General features: G+C 41.8%; 1 protein-coding gene across 1 annotated transcript; it reads right to left on the reverse strand.

The window, feature by feature from the left end:
- Positions 1 to 15,235: 15,235 nt before the first annotated feature.
- Positions 15,236 to 16,183, reverse strand: LOC141134284 (olfactory receptor 11L1-like). The gene has a single exon (XM_073623861.1). It carries the CDS (start codon positions 16,181 to 16,183, stop codon positions 15,236 to 15,238), a length of 948 nt encoding a protein of 315 aa, XP_073479962.1.
- Between the last annotated feature and the right edge of the window lie 4,630 nt (positions 16,184 to 20,813).

Consider the following 20,813-nt stretch of genomic DNA (forward strand, 5'->3'; position numbering starts at 1 on the left):
TTTGGATTAGTGACAAGAATGGGAAGTGTCTTTATAATGGGGGATTTTAATTATCCAGACATAGACTGGGTGGAAGGAACCGTGCATTTATCTAAGGCTCGCCAGTTCCTAAATGTCTTGCAGGACAATTTCATGGGTCAGATGGTAAATGCACCAACTAGAAGCAAAGCGTTACTAGACTTACTGATTACCAACAATACAGACCTGATCACGGATGTGGAAATAGGGGCAATTTAGGAAACAGCAATCACAGGTCAATTAGTTATAGTTTAAATCACACAAATAAGAAACATAAGGGGAATACAAAGACACTGAATTTCAAAAAAGCCAACTTCCCCAAAATACGATCCTTGCTAGAAGATAATAATTGGGATAAAATCTTAGAAACAAAGAACACAGAGTAAAAATGGGTATGCTTTAAGAGCATATTAAATAAGGACATTAGCCAGTGCATCCCAATGGGAAATAAATTTAAAAGAGCTATTAAAAGTCCTGGGTGGCTTAACTCCAGCGTAAAAATGCATCGGAGTATGGCCTAGCTCCACTCTGAGATGGACGCCTAATCTCTATCCTCCTGCATAATGGAGCAGCAACTTCAGCTATAGGGGACACAAAAGAAATTTCCAGCCATGGGAAATGGGAACAGACACTCCTCAGCCGCCTGTAACTCCCGCGATTCAGCTCTGCCACCGGTGGGCAACATACCCACAATGTTTAAAGCCACATAGGAAGAAGGCCATGCAGCTTCGGCCCCTGCACCTCCATTACAGACCAAGATACCGCTCAGAGGCTCCTGTCCCCTCACAGACAGCGGACACAGCCCAGCACAGCCTGCACAGAGCCTCAGCATGTCCGACCTGCAGATGGTAGCCATGGACATAAAATCCACATTGTCAGCAGTCATTACAGATCTCAGATCTGACATACAAGGCATCGCAGCCAGGATGGGGACAGTGGAGCAGGCCTCAGCATGCCATTCGGACGCCATTAGGCAAGTGCAAAAAGCTTCTGATATGCACCTCTCACACATTATAGAGATCCATAGACACTTAGAAGATCTTAAAATTAAAATAATATTATTGATGCGCTCTAATAAATATCAATCGGTGCACGATCTACTTAAAGTGCATGAAGTGCATACATAGCCTCTCTATTAGGCTTAATAAGGGTGCCTATCAAATAACAAACCCAGTATATAGTAATGGTGTATACACAGCCTCTCTAATGGGCTTAGTAAAGTGTGTAAAAAATGACAAATCCAAAAAATTATAGTGACACAAAATATAAACATACAATGATGCTATGTGCAAGTGCTAATAATCAAATATGTGCACTTGGGAGAGTATTAGAATGTACAAGTCGATCAGAAAAGGTTGTTAAATCAAGTTGAATTAGATCAATTAGCCCAGCAATCCATCCATCTAAAAGTTGAGGGGCTAACTGCTATAACAATTGGCAGCCCTGTTGAGAAACTCCATTCAGCAAGAATAAAAAGTTTTCTTTTCCCTGACTTGAAGAAACCATATAGCGCTTTGGCTCAGTGTGTAGTTTCAATATGCAATGGATTTATGTAAAAGAAAACAAAAATAGAGAGAGGGAGCTTCGTTCACAAGCGGTTGACTGCTAACCTCTATGCCTTATGTTATCGGATGTCTGTGAGTGTATCTATATGAGATTTTATCTGCTCGTTTTCATGATAATTAGTTCACTGCACAATGATATATATTTTTGTGTTCTTTTACATAAATCCATCACATATTGAGCACTGAAACAAATCAAATTACAACTTAAAAACCTCATGTTGCATGACGTCTGGAGAACTAAAAATTCACAAGTAAAAGATTTTACATATTTCTCCCCTATACATTAAAAATAATCTACACTTCCGGTTCCGGCGCCACATGAGGAGGAGGTGAGCAGCTCCAGCTCCCGCACAGCTCCTCACAAAACCGGCATTTAAGTCAGTCACAGCACCGGGGGAAACCCCCTACTGCCTCCGATCCATCCCAGGCAGGCATGGATCGCTTTGTGGAGCGATCATACGCTCGGGCGCTGTCCTCGCCCCCCTCCACAGCTCCGCCGGCAGGAGACATAGCGGCTGACACAGCCAAGATGGCGGCCGCTCCGGACATAGCAGAGCGACCTCTGCAGCAGCCACAACCTCCCCCTGCCCCTGCTATGGCAGAAACTGACCCCACATCCCCTGCCAACATTGCCCAGGCTGTAGTTCAACTACTGGGGCCATCCCTAACAGCCACTGTGGATGCAGCGGTGCACAGAGGGCTGGAACAGCTGCACATAGAGCTCCAGGCTCAGGCCCAGCACATCACTCAGGTGGAGGAAAGGATTTCTATAATAGAAGATGACTGCACAGCCTCATCTGCAGCACTTGCACGTATCAATGCTTCATATAGAGACATATGGGACAAGCTGGACGATTTAGAAAATCGCTCAAGAAGAAACAACCTGCGCATCATTGGCTTGCCAGAGTCGATCCCAGCCTCCCACCTTACAAACATATGTGCGAAAACCATCCTAGAGCAACTTGGCCTCCGCATACCATGCACTGTTGAACGAGCGCACCGTATGGGTCAATATTCTGACACACGCGCTAAACCTCGGCATGTGATAGTGAAATATTTAAACTACGCTGACAAAAACACCATATTGCAAAAATTTCGTCGCACGCGCTCACTGGCAGATGGTGCGAAACTGCTGCTTTTCGCGGACTATTCCATAGAGGTAATGAAACAACGTAAGGCATTCTCCTCGGTATGCTCCACTCTGCACCACAATCAAATCCGATTCTCCCTAGCCTATCCAGCTGTCCTCCGCGTTCAAACATCTGAAGGGGAGCAGCTCACCTTTCATACACCTGAAGAGGCGGAAACCTACCTAACCAACAGAAGCTCCGAAATGGAACACAGCGCCGCGGCAGAGGGATCACCATCGTCATCTTCACAGCATGCGTATGGACCCCCTAAACACCCCCGAAGCTCGACCAAACCTCCATATAAGCGCAGCCGCTTCACCAACCAGGAAGATCACTCTGGGAATCGTTGAAGGAATCGTCGAAGGACTCCACATCACCACCTCTTTCACGTCGCCACCTTCTAACGGGTAGTATCAACCCATCTTATACTTTTTCTTTTTCTTAAATTTTTTATCCTTAAGATGAGGATGCTTTTGATGCCTTTATAAACTGCCGTACATGCTCTCTATGGAGCACTACCCCTTCCAACCTGTAGCTGAAAGTTACGCAGCTAAAAGTTATGCAGTTATAATGTTATGGTCATGTAACTCAATAACAGTGATAGTCCCCCACTACCCGGGAAACCTTCCTTTTCAGGGACACTTGCAATGCTATGATTACTTGTATTTTCTATTTTCTGGTTTGTTTAAGCCTAATTTTAAGAGGGGGGTCCTCCCCTGTGTTTAGCATACCTCGCCATCGATTAATTTACAACCTGCACTACCTCCTCAGGGGTTCCCCCCCAGACTACCCCCCCTTTCTATCCTGTACCCCCCCCCATCCCCCTTTCCTCTCCCCTACCATCCCTATCCTCACCCCCCCCCGTTGCTACCACCCTGCCCCTAAGTGAGGAGCTGGCAATCAATGGGAGCTATGCTAACTAGATAGGTGGGACCTCATGTGGAAAAAAGAGAAGTCCACAACTCAAGTTATGTATTTCCTTACACGATATACTGCCTTATTAATGTTCATAACTTATTGTTGCTTAGAGAAGTTTAAGTTCATGTTTGCCAACCTAGTTCATATGTCTTCAGGGGCTCTGAGGCGCTTTGGCGGCTCCCAAGAGGTAGATAGCACATCCACAAAGGGGTTCTTGTACAAACCCCTAAACCAAAACACTTTTAACTATCAATTATGTCACAGTCTGCAGTTGGGAGTCACCTAAAGTTTGTCTCATGGAATGTTAAGGGGCTGCATTCCCCAAACAAACGTATGTCCATCCTCAGACACCTGCGTCGTCTCCGGGCTGATTCGGCTCTACTTCAAGGGACACATCTGGCTGCACACGACCTGCAACGTCTTCGTAGATTGTGGGTGGGCTCTGTTTATGGTTCACCAGCAGTAGGCCGTAAAGCGGGTGTTGCTATCCTTCTGCACAAGAATCTACAGCACACTGTTAGGGATGTCAAGGTTGACTCGGAAGGAAGGAAAATGACTCTACATCTGACTATAGATGACAAACTTATAGCACTTACTAACATCTATGCTCCCAATTCTCCTGACACCTCCTTCTTTCAAGATTTAGTGAAATGGGTGCTAACTACACCAGAGACGTTACACCTATTGGGTGGAGATTTTAATTCAGTCATGTCCTCCCTAGCTGATCGCACAGGCCCCCCTACACATAGAACACACACCCGTACCCCCTCATCATCTGCATCTACCCTACTGTTACAAGCCCTCGCCTCCATGCAATTTGTGGATGTCTGGCGCTTAATGCACCCAACGGATCGGGAATACACTTTTTTTTCGCCCCCGCACAGTACGTTCTCACGTATAGACTATTTTTTTGCCTCCCCGGCCCTAAGCTCCGTAATCAGCGCACCAGACATACAAGACGCAGTGATCTCAGACCACAGCCCAATCGTGGTTCATCTAACCCAAACAGCTCGCTCATCTCCCTCCCCTACTTGGCGCTTCCCCTCCTATTTAGTTGATAATGAGGATTTTCAACATACACTATACTGCGCCTGGGAGGAATACATCTCCACTAATGGAGCTCACATTACAGACCCTAACCTATTCTGGGAAGCAGGCAAGGCCTTCTTACGGGGTAAAATAATTTCATACACAACCCAGTTTAAAAAAAGAGCCAAGCAACAATATAGTAAATCAAGTGAAGCCCTACGCCTGGCACATGAGCAGCTCACATTAAACCGCACCATAGAAAACATACAAAAATGGAGACAGGCCAAAAGCACCTTTGACCTCTGGGCAGAACAGCATGAAGCGGCCAAAACATCATACTCTCAGCTACATTTTCATAGATTTGGAAACAAGGCTGGTAGGATCCTGGCCAAGATGTGCTCAGGCCCCAGACGTCCTACCCGTATCTCTGCTCTTAGAGCTAAGACAGGCTCTCTGGTCACCTCCCCAGCTGAAATTAGCAACCTACTCGTGGAATACTACACTAATTTATACAAAGCTGACCCGATTGACTTGCCTACTACTGACTTACTGCTCAACAAAATACGTCTACCCAAACTCCACCACACACAATTAGAGACGATTAATGCCCCCATTACTGTTGATGATATTCGATTTACGATCAAAAACATGGCCTCGGCCAAAGCCCCGGGACCCGACGGATACACCGCCGAATTCTATAAAATGACCAGGGAATTTATAAGGGAAAGATCCCCTATTACCGGGCTCATACAGACCGATATCATTAATCAATGTCGATGTCAAAATCCTATCCAAAATAATTGCGTCGTGGCTAGCTCCCCTACTGCCATCATTATTACACCCAGCCCAATCTGGCTTTGTTTCGGGCAGATCGGCTACCCTAAACATTCGCAAAGTGTTAATGGCTCTGGAATACGCCAAAACTCACCCTAACCAAGACATTGCCATCATGTCATTAGACGCGGAAAAGGCCTTTGACAACATCAGCTTCTCTTGGCTCTTTAGAGTGATGACACAATTTGGATTCTCAGGACCGATTGTGCGATTCCTTTTACAAATGTACGCATCCCCTACCGCATGTCTTGTCACCCCTGACTTTATCTCAGACACGATTCCATTAACAAAAGGAATGAGACAGGGCTGCCCCCTGTCTCCACTCCTGTTCAATCTAGCAATCGAACCCCTGTCCAGAATACTAAATTCAGCTGATGGAATCAGTGGCATCACTCTGGAGAACCACACTCTTCGTTCGGCATTATTTGCAGACGACATACTATTATTCTCCACTGACCCTATAACAGACTTTGACAGACTCAAACAACTTTTTTCAGACTTCAGACTTTGCTCGGGATTCAGAATCAATTTTGATAAAAGTGAGATCCTACCATTACACCCCCATCTCTCCAGTAAATCGAAACACCTATCCCCCCTGGCCATAGCCAACCAACATATTACATACCTGGGCATTAAAATAGGACGTGAACCATCCTCTCTGTACTCTTTGAATTACCCCCCTTTGATAACCAAAATTGTGAAGGAGTTGGAGGCTTGCGGGTCCCTACCTCTCTCGCTCTTTGGGAGATGCCACCTTTTCAAAATGGTGTCTTTCACACGCTTGCTCTACCCAATGCAGACCATACCTCTTCTAATTAAACATTCAGACATCCAAAAACTCCAGAAGGCCCTAACTGCCTTTATATGGTCTCACAAGAAACCTCGCATAGCGCTACAGAAACTATGTCTCCCGAAGGGCGAGGGCGGGGTGGGACTACCCAATATGCGTTTTTACAACCTGGCATGTTTACTTAGACAGGGGTTAGACTGGCTAACTGGTGGTTCTAAATATTCTAACCTATTCTTAGAAGAGGCTATGGTACAGGTACACCCATATGCCCTCTCGGCCATCCTCCATTCTAATCCCAATACATTACCCCCCCACCTCAAAACAAGTGTAATAATTAAGGATACAGTCATTGCATGGAGAGAAGTAAGAAAATTGCTCAAAGTGCCATCCAGCATCTCCAAATACCTCAAAATACAAGGCAACCCTATGTTTCTTCCATCTATCATCCATAAAGCTTTTGGCCAATGGAAACTTAAAGGCCTCACAGATGTCTCGTCTGTCTATCTCAACAAGCCGGGCAAATTCAAACCATTTCAAACCCTGATGCGAGAATACTCCCTACCACCAACTCATGTTTTCTTCTATCACCAACTCATCAATTATCTCAAATCATGCTCTGGTCCTAGTAACAACCCACTTGAAACATCCTGCATTGATACTCTCATCAAAAGCAATAACTACTCCATCTCCAATATTTACTCCTGTCTCATACAACATCAAACACGGAAGTATGCCCTCAAACCCTTTCAAAAATGGTCACACGTATTAGATGACGAATCTCTGCCAGAAAAAATACTTGAGGGGTACAAGACAGTCCGCAACCTTACTGCTTCTGAATCTTGGAGGGAAACACAATTCAAGATCATTCACAGAGCTTATTTCCCTTTCCGCTTCAACAAGAAGGACCCCACCCAAGCGCAATGTTCCTGGTGTAACATACCCCGCCCCACTTTACTACACAGACTCTGGGACTGTAACAAGATTGATGCTTACTGGACTAAGGTGATCACTTACATCAACGAGGTCCACAAAATTCAGTGCACTAAGGACCGCCTATTATGCCTGTTTAGCATACCCCCTTCACCCTCATCGCCAACGAGGGTCTCACAAAATATTCCACATTGGGCTCACCTGTGTCTTCTAGTGGCTCGCAGGACTATTATGTCTCACTGGATATCAGCTACTCCTCCTACCCTAACAACGTTTAAAAAAGCCTTGGCATCACTTTTCCATCTAGAGAGACTGGACACCATCACCCTTAATTTCCGATCGACTTCCCGTTTTTTCAAAAGATGGAGGAAATACATTAAAGCTACATTTGCTCCGCAGGCACTGATCGAGATAATGAACCCATTTCGCTACACGAAATGGTACTTGACAAAAGATGTCACCAACTCTCTTGGCCGACTCAAAATACCCCCCACCCCAGATTCCTTTACTTTTAACCCACCGTAGGATATCCACAAATCCATTGTGCCCCTTGGCATCCACCCCCTCACGTTTATTCAGACGCTGCCTCCACTCCTGAAGGTATTTAGATGTTAAGATTTCATATGTCGAGCAAAGCTACGCTCCATAGTGTTAATAAGATGGCAAACATGAACTCCCCCATCTTCCCTTTCCCCTAATTTTCTTTTTATGTTTTCTGTTACTTCTCTCTTGTTCTAACTGATATGACAAGATTGTATTTCAACTACTATGAGAAGTCATTGAACTTTATAGATTGTAACGAATAATACTCTGTGACTTTTGTTACACTAAGTTTTTATACTTTTGTATGCCATAAAACCCAATAAATATTTTTCAATAAAAATAATCTAGGATAGATTATTTCCTCTTATCACAACCTGATCTCAACCTCCTAAAAAACACAACAATTGAATCCATGACTCTATCAGACCACCACCCCGATCACCATGACATTAGAGTTTCCCGAAAAAATCCCAAAAAGCCAAAACATGGAGACTGAACACGTCCATACTCAAAGACATAATAGATATCCAATACTTCCAAATTTGCTAGAGGGAATACTTCTCAAGTATAAACAATGAAGTTGGTGAGGAAACCAATATCTAAATTTAGGCCATTGTTTTTTGTGTCAAAAAGAAGTATCATTCTTAGCTCAAACATTTTCCTTTCCTGGACGTTTGAGCTAAGAATGATACTTTTTTTTGACACAAAAAACAATGGCCTAAATTTAGATATTGGTTTCCTCACCCACTATACTACAGTTTTATGACCCCCTCTGTGACTGTGATCCTTCCCCCCGTCCAGTCTATAGCTTTGCCTCTGTCTTATCCCACTTGCTGTTAGTTTTATTACCATTGCCATACTATTGATTTGTATGTGTTTGTTTTTCTTTTTCCTTTCCCTTTCCCTTTTTTAAATTTTTTTTGTGTTTTAACATTTTACCTTCTGCTAAAACTTTTGTGGATCAGTACTGCTTGGACCTTGAAGAAGGGGACATACCCCGAAAGCTGGTCCATGAAAAATGATATGTTAGTGCAAAAAAAAAGTATCACGGACAGTACTCAATTTTCTCTGTCACAATTGCACTAACACGGCTACAATCACTTCAAGTAAAAACATTCAACTCACTTAAATCAGAAAACCAAATAACAGCCCAATTCCTAGAAGCTCATATAACTGTAATACGCAAAGAAGGCAAATATGATTCCCAGGTCACTAATTATTGTCCAATATCCCTCATAAACTTTGACGTAAAAATATATGCGAAGATATTAGCAAATAGATTATTACCCTTATTGTCATCAATCGTATCATTGGACCAAGTTGGTTTTACACCAGGCAGAGAGGGAAGAGACAATACAATTAAGGCCTTAACTGCTTGCTGACCAGTGCATGGTGATATACGTCTGCACAATGGCACGGCTGCGCAAATTGGAGCACCTATACATCCCCTTTAAGACGTGGCATTGTGGGTGCATGCACCCGCCGCATACTCCGTGACTGTGCCCACGGGTCCTGTGAACTCGATGTCTGCCGGTGTCACGCGATCGTGTCATGGAGCAGCAGAACGGGGAGATGCCTAAATAAACAAGGCATTTCCCTGCTTTGCCTAGTGACATGATAGGGATCTACTGCTCCCTGTCATCGGGAGCAGTGATCGCTGTCATGTCACTGGTAGCCCATCCCCCCACAGTTAGAATCACTCCCTAGGACACACTTAACCCCTTGACCGCTCCCTAGTGTTTAACCCCTTCCCTGCCAGTGTCCTTTATACAGTAATCAGTGCATTTTTATAGCACTGATCGCTGTATAAATTATAATGGTCCCAAAATAGTGTCAAAAGTGTCCGATGCGTCCGCCATAATGTAGCAGTCATGATAAAAATTGCAGATCGCCGCCATTACTAGTAAAAAAAAAATAAATAAATAAAATTGTCATAAATCTATCTCCCTTATTTTGTAGACGCTATAACTTTTGCACAAATCAATATACGCTTATTGCGATTTGTTTTACCAAAAATATGCAGAAGAATACATATCAGCCTGAGCTGAGGAAGAAATTTGTTTTTTTTATATATTTTTTGGGGATACTTTTTTATACCAAAAAGTAAAAAATATTGCTTTTTTTTCAAAATTGTCGCTCTTTTTTTGTTTATAGCGCAAAAAATAAAAACCGCAGAGGTGATCAAATACCACCAAAAGAAAGCTCTATTTGTGGGAAAAAAAGGACATCAATTTTGTTTGGGTGCAACGTCGCACGACTGCGCAATTTTCAGTTGAAGTGACGCAGTGCCATATCGCAAAAAGTGCTCTGGTCAGGAAGAGGGTAAATTCTTCCGGAGCTGAAGTGGTTAAACATCCACCCCTGGCTCACATCCAAAAAGAAACAAGGATTATTTCTCTCTCTCGACACTGAGAAGGCATTCAACAGAGTGACCTGGGACTTTATAGACGCAGTACTGTGCTCCATTGGTCCCTTACCCCAAATGAGAGCATATATACGTGCACTTTATTCTAACCCAACAGCAAGAGTGCGCGTCAACGGCCACCTTTCGAATGCCTTTAATCTTTGCAATGGTACAAGATAGGGTTGCCCCCTGTCTCCCTTATTGTATGTCCTTACATTAGAACCTTTACTAAATAGGCTAAGACCCAACCCAGACATAAAAGGAATCAAAATACAGGACCAAACATATAAAATCGCAGCATTTGCTGACGATATGCTGTTATTTCTCTCTAAGGCCCATATTTCAATACCAAATCTTATACAAGGTCTGGAACACCTCCAATCTATTTTGAATTTAAAAATCAACCACTCTTAATCAAATGCCCTAAATATAACATTGGATCCGATCAATATCATCGGATTCAATATCACTTTGCGAAAAAAACTTCCCCTTTACATGGGCCAAGAATACAATTACCTACTTAGGGATACAAATACCCACCAACTTATCAGAACTATTCAACTGCAACTTTACCCCTGTCCTTAAAGAAACATATGGGGACCTAAAACGCTGGAACTCCATGAATGTCTCCTGGTTTGGTAGATCCTCAATAATCAAAATGACAATTTTACCCAGATTACTATACATCATGCAAACTATTCCCATCAGAATGCCAGCTACATTCCTTAACTCTTTCAAACGAGCCTGTTCTACTTTCATCTGGAGGAGTAAACCTCCCAGAATCAAATACACAAGACTTACTCTACCTAAACTTAACTGAGGAATAGCACTCCCAGACTTACACAAATACCATCAGGCAGCCCTTTTAGCAAGAATAGTAGACTGGAATATACATCAACAAGTCAAAGATTGGGTAAGACTGGAACATTTGCAATCCTCTCATAACTTAAGATCTCTTCCATGGATTCACCCAAATCACCATCCCCCCACAATCAAAACACATCCTCTGATAGGCCCTACATTAGAGATCTTCCGCAAAACTTTTAAAACTAACAATCCAACACCCTGGTTGTACCCCCTTACCCCGTTAAAGGCCAATCCAGACCTCCCTCCAGGGCTAGAACAAACTTCCTTTCTAAAATATGGCCCCATAGAGACATCTTATCCAAACATTTCTTTAAAAGGTGTTCTCTCTTATCTAGAGATGAACTCAACATTGATCTCAATACAAGTTCAATTTCACAATGGAATTACATGCAAATTAAACACTATTTAACCAGACGGGAATCATCTCTGGCTTGGATAAGAACCCCTATGGATCTAGAAAACCTTTGTTCAAAAAAGCCCCACAAAGACACCTCATATCAATTCTATACCTCTCTCTTTTTGAAGGAAAACATGATTTCCCCAGCACATCATGCCAAGTGTGGAAACAAGACCTTAATATCAACTTAACTAATACAGATTGGGAAACCCTATACAGGTATGCACACAAAGGATCATTAAATGTAGCTACTCAAGAATGTGGGTACAAAATTCTCACAAGATGGTCCAGAACACCTGTTTTGCTAAACAAATTCTCATCCCGGACATCAAATAGATGCTGGAGATGTGAAAACGAAGAGGGATTGATGATACACATATGGCGGTCATGCCCCATGATCCAGGAATTCTGGAGGATGGTTCAGGACAACATCAGTTCAATCACATCTGAAAGTCTGAATTTTAATGCAGCACAATATCTCCTACATCATATCACTATTCCCAAGAAACAATACCTCAAATCATTACCCATGTTCATGATTAATGCAGCGAGACATTGTATACCTTGCCACTGGTGTTCAAATATCATTCTTTCCAAAAGGGAATGGTTCAGCAGAATCAATAACATAGAGGAAATAGAAGAGCTTATTTGTATATCCCAGGAAAAAAAATCTAAATTCACCTCCACATGGTATGACTGGTTACAATTCAAATCCTTTTCGGCCTACGTAGCATCTATTGTATAACCACTGAAAACAATACTCAACAATAAAATACATTAGACATTAGAGGAAGAAAGAAAAGAATAAGAAAAGAGAAAAACTCTGATATAATATGATCCCCTCACCCTACCCCCCCACTTTTTTTTATTAATATCACTGCAATATTTTTCAAAAATAGGCACAAATTGCCATTTTCTAAACTCATTTTACTAATGTAAGAAAAATTTTGAATTTCACATCTACAAACTAGAGCACAAAATCAATATATAAATGAATAATAGAGTATGCATATGTCAGTAAAGTATTAACAGATTATCCTACTTTGCAAAAACAGATTGTTTCTCTTTCATTGTACCTAAATGCTTTCAAATGTTATATTGAAATGTTGTATGATTTTTGCTTGTTCACTTAATAAAAATTTATGAAACCAAAAAAATGCATATAAAAGCAAAGGAGAAGGCCTTTAAAAAATACAAGGCTGAGGGATCATCATCAGAATTTCAACTTTACAAAGAATGCAACAAGAAATGTAAGGGTGCAATAAGGGCGGCTAAGATAGAACATGAAAGGCACATAGCGGAGAAAAGTAAAATAAATCTCTAGAAATTCTTTAAATACATAAATAGTAAGAAAGGGAGGTCAGATCATATTGGTCCCATAAAGAATGATGAAGGGAATCTGATTACAAAGGATGGGGAGATGGTGAAAGTATTGAATTTATTCTTCCCCTCATTCTTCACAAGGGAATCAGGGGGCTTCAGTAACCAAAACTGCAGTATTTATCCTCATGACATGTAACAGGAAGCACCCTCATGGCTAACAGAGGACAGAATTAGAATTAGACTTGAAAAACTTAACATTAATAAGTCATCGGGACCAGGTGGCTTGCACCCGAGGGTCCTTAAGGAACTCAGTCAAGTAATTGCCAGACCATCATTCCTAATCTTCATGAACAGTCTACTGACTGAAATGGTACCAGCTGATTGAGAAAAGCCAATGTAGCCCCAATATATAAAAAAGGGCCAAGATACATCCCTGAGAATTACAGACCAGTTAGCCTAACATTAATTGTATGCAAAGTCTTGGAGGGGATGATAAGGGACTATATACAAGATTTTAGTAATGACAACGGTATCATTAGCAGTAATCAGCATGGATTCATGAAGAATCGTTCTTGCCAAACCAATCTATTAACCTTCTATGAGGAGGTGAGCTGCCATAAACGTTTATTGTACAAAGTAAGGTCAATTGGCATGGACCATAGGGTGAGTACATGGATTGAAATCTGGCTACAAGGGCGAGTTCAGTGGGTGTGATAAACGGGGAGTACACAGAATGGTCTGGGTGGAAAGTGGAGTCCCCCAGGGTTCTGTTCTGGGGCCAATCCTATTTAATTTATTTTAATTATATTTAATTACTAAGCTAAGCAGGGCAATAACTTCTCCGCAGGATGTGGAAACCAAGAAGATCTGAACAAATTAATGGGGTGGGCAACTACTTTGCAAATGAGGTTTAACATAGAAAAATGTAAAGTAATGCATTTGGGTGGCAAAAATATGAATGCAATCTACTCACTGGGGGAGAATCTCTGTGGGAATCTAGGATGCAAAAGGACCTAGGGGTCCTAGTAAATGACAGGCTCAGCAATGGCATGCAAAGCCAAGCTTCTGCAAGCAAAGCATACCAAATATTGGCACGCATTAAAAAGGTGATTAACTCCAGAGATAAAAAAAATAATTCTCCCACTCTAAAAAACTCTGGTCCGGCCGCACCTGGGGTATGCTGTCCAGTTCTGGGCACCAGTCCTCAGGAAGGATGTGCTGGAATTGAAGATAGTCCAGAGAAGGGCAACAATACGAATAAAGGGACTGGAGGACCTTAGTTATGAGGAAAGGTTACGAGCACTGAACTTGTTCTCTTTGGAGAGGAGACGCTTGAGAGGGGATATGATTTCAATGTACAAATACTGTACTGGTGACCCCACAATAGGGATAAAACATTTCAGCGAAAGAGAATTTAACATAACACGCGGCCATTCCCTAAAACTAGAAGATAACATTTTAACCTTAAACTGCATAGAGGGTTACTGTAAGAGCAGTTAGGATGTGGAATTCTCTTCCACAGGAAGTGGTCTCAGTGGGGAGCATCAATAATGTCAAAAAACTAATAGACAAGTACCTGAACGACCACGACATACAGGGATATACAATGTAATACTGACATAAAATCACACACATAGATTGGACTTGATGGACTTGTGTCTTTTTTCAACCTCGTCTACTATGTAACTCTCTAACTATCTACAATTTTTGACAGCTGGCACCAAACAGGTTTCCCTATCAAATTATTTACCCTCACCTCTTTATCCTATATTGACTCAAAAATATCGGATTTTCCATCTTTTTCTGTACCGAAGTCAATGGACAAAAGGACCAACAGAAAGGGTGAAAGGTAAGACTCTAATGCTGCATACACACGAGCGGACTTTTCGACTGGACTGGTCTGACGGACCGAATCCGGCGGACAATCCGACCATGTGAGGGCTCCATCGGACCTGCAGCGGACTTTTTCGGTCGAAAATCTGACAGACTTTAGATTTGGAACATGTTTCAAATTTGTCCGACGGACTCGAGTTTGGTCGAAAAATCCGCTCGTATGTATGCTAGTCCAACGGACGAAAACCCATGCTAGGGCAGCTATTGGCTACTGGCTATCAACTTCCTTATTTTAGTCCGGTCGTACGTCATCACGTATGAATCCATCGGACTTTGGTGTGATCATGTGTAGGCAAGTCCGTTTGTTAGAAAGTCCGTCAAAAGTCTGTCGTAACTCCGTCGAAAGTCCGGTGGAAAGACCGTCGGACCTTTGATGCCAAAAAGTCCGCCCGTGTGTACGGGGCATTAGCGCTAATTCTTTCACTTTCTATCCAAAACAAAAAAAGAAATTATGTATACTTTAAGTAATCCTAAATTCTATGGAAAAAAACTAAAACTTTAAATAACCTCTAAAACATGACAACCAACCCTACTTTTGAGTAGCTACAATTTCCTTACCATGGCCTACCTTCTAACCGGCAATGTTGCTGCCCTTTATTTATTATAGGGTTTATTGGTCAATAATATAGCTTTGGCAGCTTCTTTGATATCTTTATTTCTTAGACTGTATATGATAGGATTGAGCATTGGCGTCACCACAGTGTACAACAGGGAAATCACTTTAGATATATTTAAAGATGAACTGTTTTTTGGAAGCATGTAAATGCCAATAAGAGTTCCATAAAACATGCAAACCACTGTTAGATGGGAACTGCAAGTTGAGAAGGACTTCTGTCTGCCAATATTGGATGAAATCTTGAGGATAGCTTGAACAATGCATCCATATGATGTTAGTGTTATCATTAGTGGGAGTACCATTACAGGGACACTTAGTAAGAGAGCCTCCAAGCGAACAGTGTATGCATCTGAACAAGATAGTTCCAAAATGGGCTCCATATCACAGAAAAAATGATCGATGACATGAGGCCCACAGAAATCCAAAGTACATATAGTTATGGTGGGTATTATTACAAAGGAAAAGCCCAACAACCAAGAAAGAAGGATCAGGTTTAGAAACATTGGATAGTCCATCATTGAGGAATATCTGAGAGGGTTACAGATAGCCAGGTACCGGTCATAAGCCATCACAGTTAATATAAAGCATTCCAAAGCTTCAGAAGCACCAAAGATATAAAACTGAGTGATACAACCAACAAGGGACATAACAACCCCCCCATTCATTACATTGGCAAGTGTGTTGGGGGCAACATCTGTTGTCAGCAGTATGTCCGATATGGACAGCTGGGTGAGGAAGAAGTACATGGGAGACTGGAGCTTCTTGGTGTTTGCTACCAAAGTTATGATCAAGAGATTTCCTTTAATTGTCACTAAATAAATTAGAAGGAGCAGGACAAATATAATACTATTGAACTTGTGAAGATTCGGGAATCCAAGGAAAATGATCTCAGAGACTGGTGTTTGGTTTCTGTCATACATAATCATTAGGTTAATAGAAAACAGATTTAGAAAAAATATTTCACTTTACTGCATCTCTGGAGCTTATATTATTCGTAATTTTGAACACAAGTTAACAAGTTAATATTCATTTTTTAGATAGAAATTAACATAGCATTATCTATTTTCTGAAAGTAGAGGCCCTGTAGAATGTAAAGAGGTTAGTTGCATTATTTTGTTGTACTATATTTGCACGACTGTTTATAAAATCTATATTTTCATGAAAAAGTACAATAAAACATTTTTTTGTGCACAGAAACACAATTTCTTTGCCTTGTTCAATTTGTTTATTGGGGTAAGAACAAGGTACAAGATAATGCAAACGTTACATCAAAATATACTAGTCTTCAGTAAAGAATGAAAGCAGCCATTGGGGTACACGAATGATGTTCGTAGAATGTAGTTCTCAGGTGCAAGGCATTGAAGAATAAAAAAAGATAACATCTCAAAGATTTAGGATGGGTCAGATGAGGCCAGTATACAAATAACAAATAGGTAAAACAGACTAGTAGGAGTGTTATGGTAGAGGAGAACCAAATATTACAGTAGTATGTTTGTGCATTTAAAGGGTCATGGCCCTTTGAACAGGAAGAAGAGAGAACTGGGAAGAATAACAATAGTTTGGAAACTAAAGTACAGTAGAGGAAAGAAAAAGGAGAAGAAGAGGGGGTTTAGAAAGGGAGGGGGTCTAGAATAATAGGATAAAAGAGGAAAGCGGGAGTGGGGAACCACAGGAAGCTGCTGGGAAAAGGAGGCTTCAATGCCTAAGTATCCAAATGAAGTGTGTTGCATATTCGGGGGAGCACTAAAGACTTGTCAACCATTGAAAGGTAATGGGTCACCCAGGGACTCCAGAGGGCTTCAAATTTGGAATCTTTGTCCGTGACAGCAGCTTCAATTTTGGCATGAATCATAGCTTGCTTTATCTAACAAAATGTTTTACTGCAAGAACAGGGGTCTCCCAGAAACACAATTTAATCTACATTTTTGTACAAAATAAAAGATGAGGTCGTTTCTAGTAAACAGTTACCAAACATGTGCAATTCTGAAATGTAAAAACAAAATGATGGTAACCTTTAAAAAATGGTCAGGCCTACGGACTGTTGTTAATAGTCTGGGATGGTAATCACACTAACCAATATTTTTTCTGCCTTTTTTTTACCTACCGGGGCCCCTTGAATGCAATTTTTATAAAAATAAATAAATATGTCCTTTAAGTGTCAATAATATTTGTTGCACCATGAGCAAAATAAATTTAAGAGTATGCTAATCCCGCACTGAAAAAGTCTGATCTACATACTGTGTTGCTTGTCATCATCTATCTGGTAAACCAAATCTGAAGACATCATTTGCAATTTGAATTTCACTGAATTGACTGAATGACTGACACCGCTCTGGAGTCAGTCATTCAGTCAATTCAGAAATGCGTGGTATAAAGCTTTTATAGAACATTCTGTAAATTATGGGAATACTCATGTGTATTAATAGAATTAGCCTTTGGGGACAAAACAGACTCTTGGTAAGAACTGTGTTTGCAATCCCACTAGATGTGGTTATTTCTTTCAGTGTTTAAAAAATATCATTAAAATGAGGTAATTTTTAAAAATCCCCCACTATTTGAAGGGGCACTTCCATTTGCAAATGGATGAGCTTTCACCATAAGATATGTCCTACAAATGTGCATGTCATGGCACACTTACCTACCAAAAGAATCCCTCATTTGCTATGATGACCGCAGTCTTCCTCGTCCCTCTGTCACCACTACTGACATGTTTGTCTGGTCTTCTTCCAGGTTCAGCAATCTCGATTGGCCAGCTTAGGATGGCATAACTCCCTGTTATGTGTAATGGATTTAATACCCCCTAGCGCCATGGCATGTTGAGATAAGGGATAAGTCAAACGGCCCTCGGTTAAGTTCAAACATGATTTAGCAAACTTCAAACAAGTTGGGATGTCAAACCCCATTGAAGTCAATGGGAACTAAATCTATCAAATTAATATGACAATTTTCTGGGCTAATAGGCAAGGAGTGTCAAAAATAGCATGGAGAATGGAATTTCCTTGGGGGAAAATGTACCAATGCAGGTGCATGCAAAGTGAAACATTAAAAATGCCCAACTCCTTTAATTACCAGGCCTAGTGGGTGTCCTAGTCCTGCCTGTGAAGAGGTGCATCTCTGTGATGTACAGAAAGTGCTGAAGCTTTACAAAAAAGTGAAAAAAAGTGTTTCAAATTATCTGCGACGTATGTATATATATATATATATATATATATATATATATATATATATATATATATATATATATATATATATATATATATATATAGATATATTGATATATCTATCTATATAGATATAATATATTGATATATCTATCTATATAGATAGATATATGTATATATCTATATATATATATCTATATATATATATATAGATATATATATATATAGATATATAGATATATAGATATATATCTATATATCTATCTATATATCTATCTATATAGATATATTGATATATCTATATATCTATATAGATAGATATATATAGTAATATTGGGGGTTGTTTAGCTTAATGTAGAGCCTACCGGTGAGCTGAGTCTATGCTAGTTGTGCCATTTAAGGGCTTGTTAACCCACTTTTATTAAAGGAAAAATAAGCCCAATAACAGAACAGTTGCCCACGCAGGGGTTTCAGCTTTCCACAGCAACAATATAAATGAAAAATGCCAAGTCACTTGGCTTTCTTCAGCGGCAGCACGACTGCTTGGGCTCTCACACAGAGCCCTCCTGACTCCAATCAGCGACCTCAGGCTCGGGTCTCTGGCTTTCACAGTGCCACCTGCACTCTCTGGGTTCTCCAGTGCCCACCTGCACTATCTGGGTTCTCCCTTCCAAGCCTGGACTCCTTGGGAGGGTGGAGCCCAGAACCATGGTCCTGACCCTACTATCAGGTCCACACACACCTGAACAATCAGTGAGTCTCAAAACCCAGACCCAGGATTGGGGATTTCATCCCACTCGGATCTCTAAGAAATCCCTGGGCTCCAGGTCCCAAAGTGGGCTTTACTAAATAATGAAGAAACTGAAAAGCCAGTTTCCTCCCAAACAAGCAAATACACTGGAGCCCCCCAACCTGCCTGGTTGAGAATCCTGGACCCATACACTGGTGCGGTACCACACTACCACATACCCCCCCCGTTTCGACCCAGGGGGCGGAACACACAAGTTTCTTTTGGCACCTCTGTGCCAGCTACCATTTACAGGAGTCCAATCCTGTCCAACCTCACTTCTCCTAAAGGGGAACTCTACCCACCACTTCCATTGGGGTTTCTCTCTAGGCCCCCTTGTTATTCCGCTTCAGGCTTTGATGAGACCTTTTCTGGGTCCTCTACCAAAAGCCCTTTCCCCCCTGAAATTTTAACGGGGTCCCCCTGGTCTTTCGACCAACCCTTCTACCTCCACACTTCAGGTTCCCAGGTTGCCCAACACCTCTTTCAGCATTTGTTAGGGCATTGCCTGCAGAGGGCACACACACCGGAGAGTGGCAATCACCCACAAGAACCTCACAAGATGCCACCTCCTCCCCTGGTGTCACCCACTCAGCAGGCAGCTGTCCTACCACCTGACCTTTTTTAATACCAGCTGGATTTCTATCCAAAACCGGAAACAGACGAGCTCTCGTCTGATCTGCATACAAATCTTACTGCACTTTTTACCCATTTCCCTGTCTCAGGGACCTTATCAGGTCTGTCACATAAACCTATTATTGGACTGGTGACCCCGGTCAGGATTTCTGCCATTTTCTGGTCTACATTTGCCCCTTTCATCTCACGTGGTTTGGCCACTGGTACCATATACACGCCCTTCACCGACACTGACAACTGACCAGCACTACCCTGGACCATAGCAGCAGAAATGCTTTCCATCTGGCTGTTAGGGGGTGAAATCTCAGACATTTTAGACTCACTTTTCGTTTCTTCAAAGCATCTCCCATATACCATTTTTTTTGGAGGTCTTGTGTATCTCAAAGTGGCCAGCTAATTCATGATCATGACAGGATTTGAGGACGGGAACCCGTGTTTGTTGTGGCACAAAAATTTTGTCTTTGTACCATAATAATTCATCTCTGGACTGTAGAGTGATGTCCGTTGGAAGGGGAGCTGTTGAAGATGCCTGTCTGATTTGGGACAGTAGGTCTCCTTGAAGCATAAGAAAGTTCCCAGGAGCAAGAATGGTGTCTGGGGGAGAAGGAACTTCAGGTTCACTGAACATCCGAGACAGCGCATCCGGTTTGGTATTCTTTGATCCCGGCCTGTAAGTGATGTGAAAAGTGAACCTGGTGAAGAAGAGTGCCCATCTGGCCTGACGTGGTTTCAATCTTTTGGCAACCTTCAGGTACTCTAAGTTTTTGTGGTCAGTGTACACCAGAATAGGGTGGGCTGCTCCCTCAAGGAGGTAGCGCCATTCCTCAAGTGCAGCTTTAATTGCCAGTAGCTCCCTGTCCCCAACATCATAATTCTTCTCGGCTTTGGTTAACCTGCGGGAGAAGAACACCACTGGATGTAATAAAGCCTTGGAGCCTTGTCTCTGCGAAAGTACCGCCCCCACTGCTATCT

The sequence above is a fragment of the Aquarana catesbeiana genome, linkage group LG03, assembly GCF_042186555.1.
Source record: "Aquarana catesbeiana isolate 2022-GZ linkage group LG03, ASM4218655v1, whole genome shotgun sequence".
Classification (NCBI taxonomy): domain Eukaryota; kingdom Metazoa; phylum Chordata; class Amphibia; order Anura; family Ranidae; genus Aquarana; species Aquarana catesbeiana.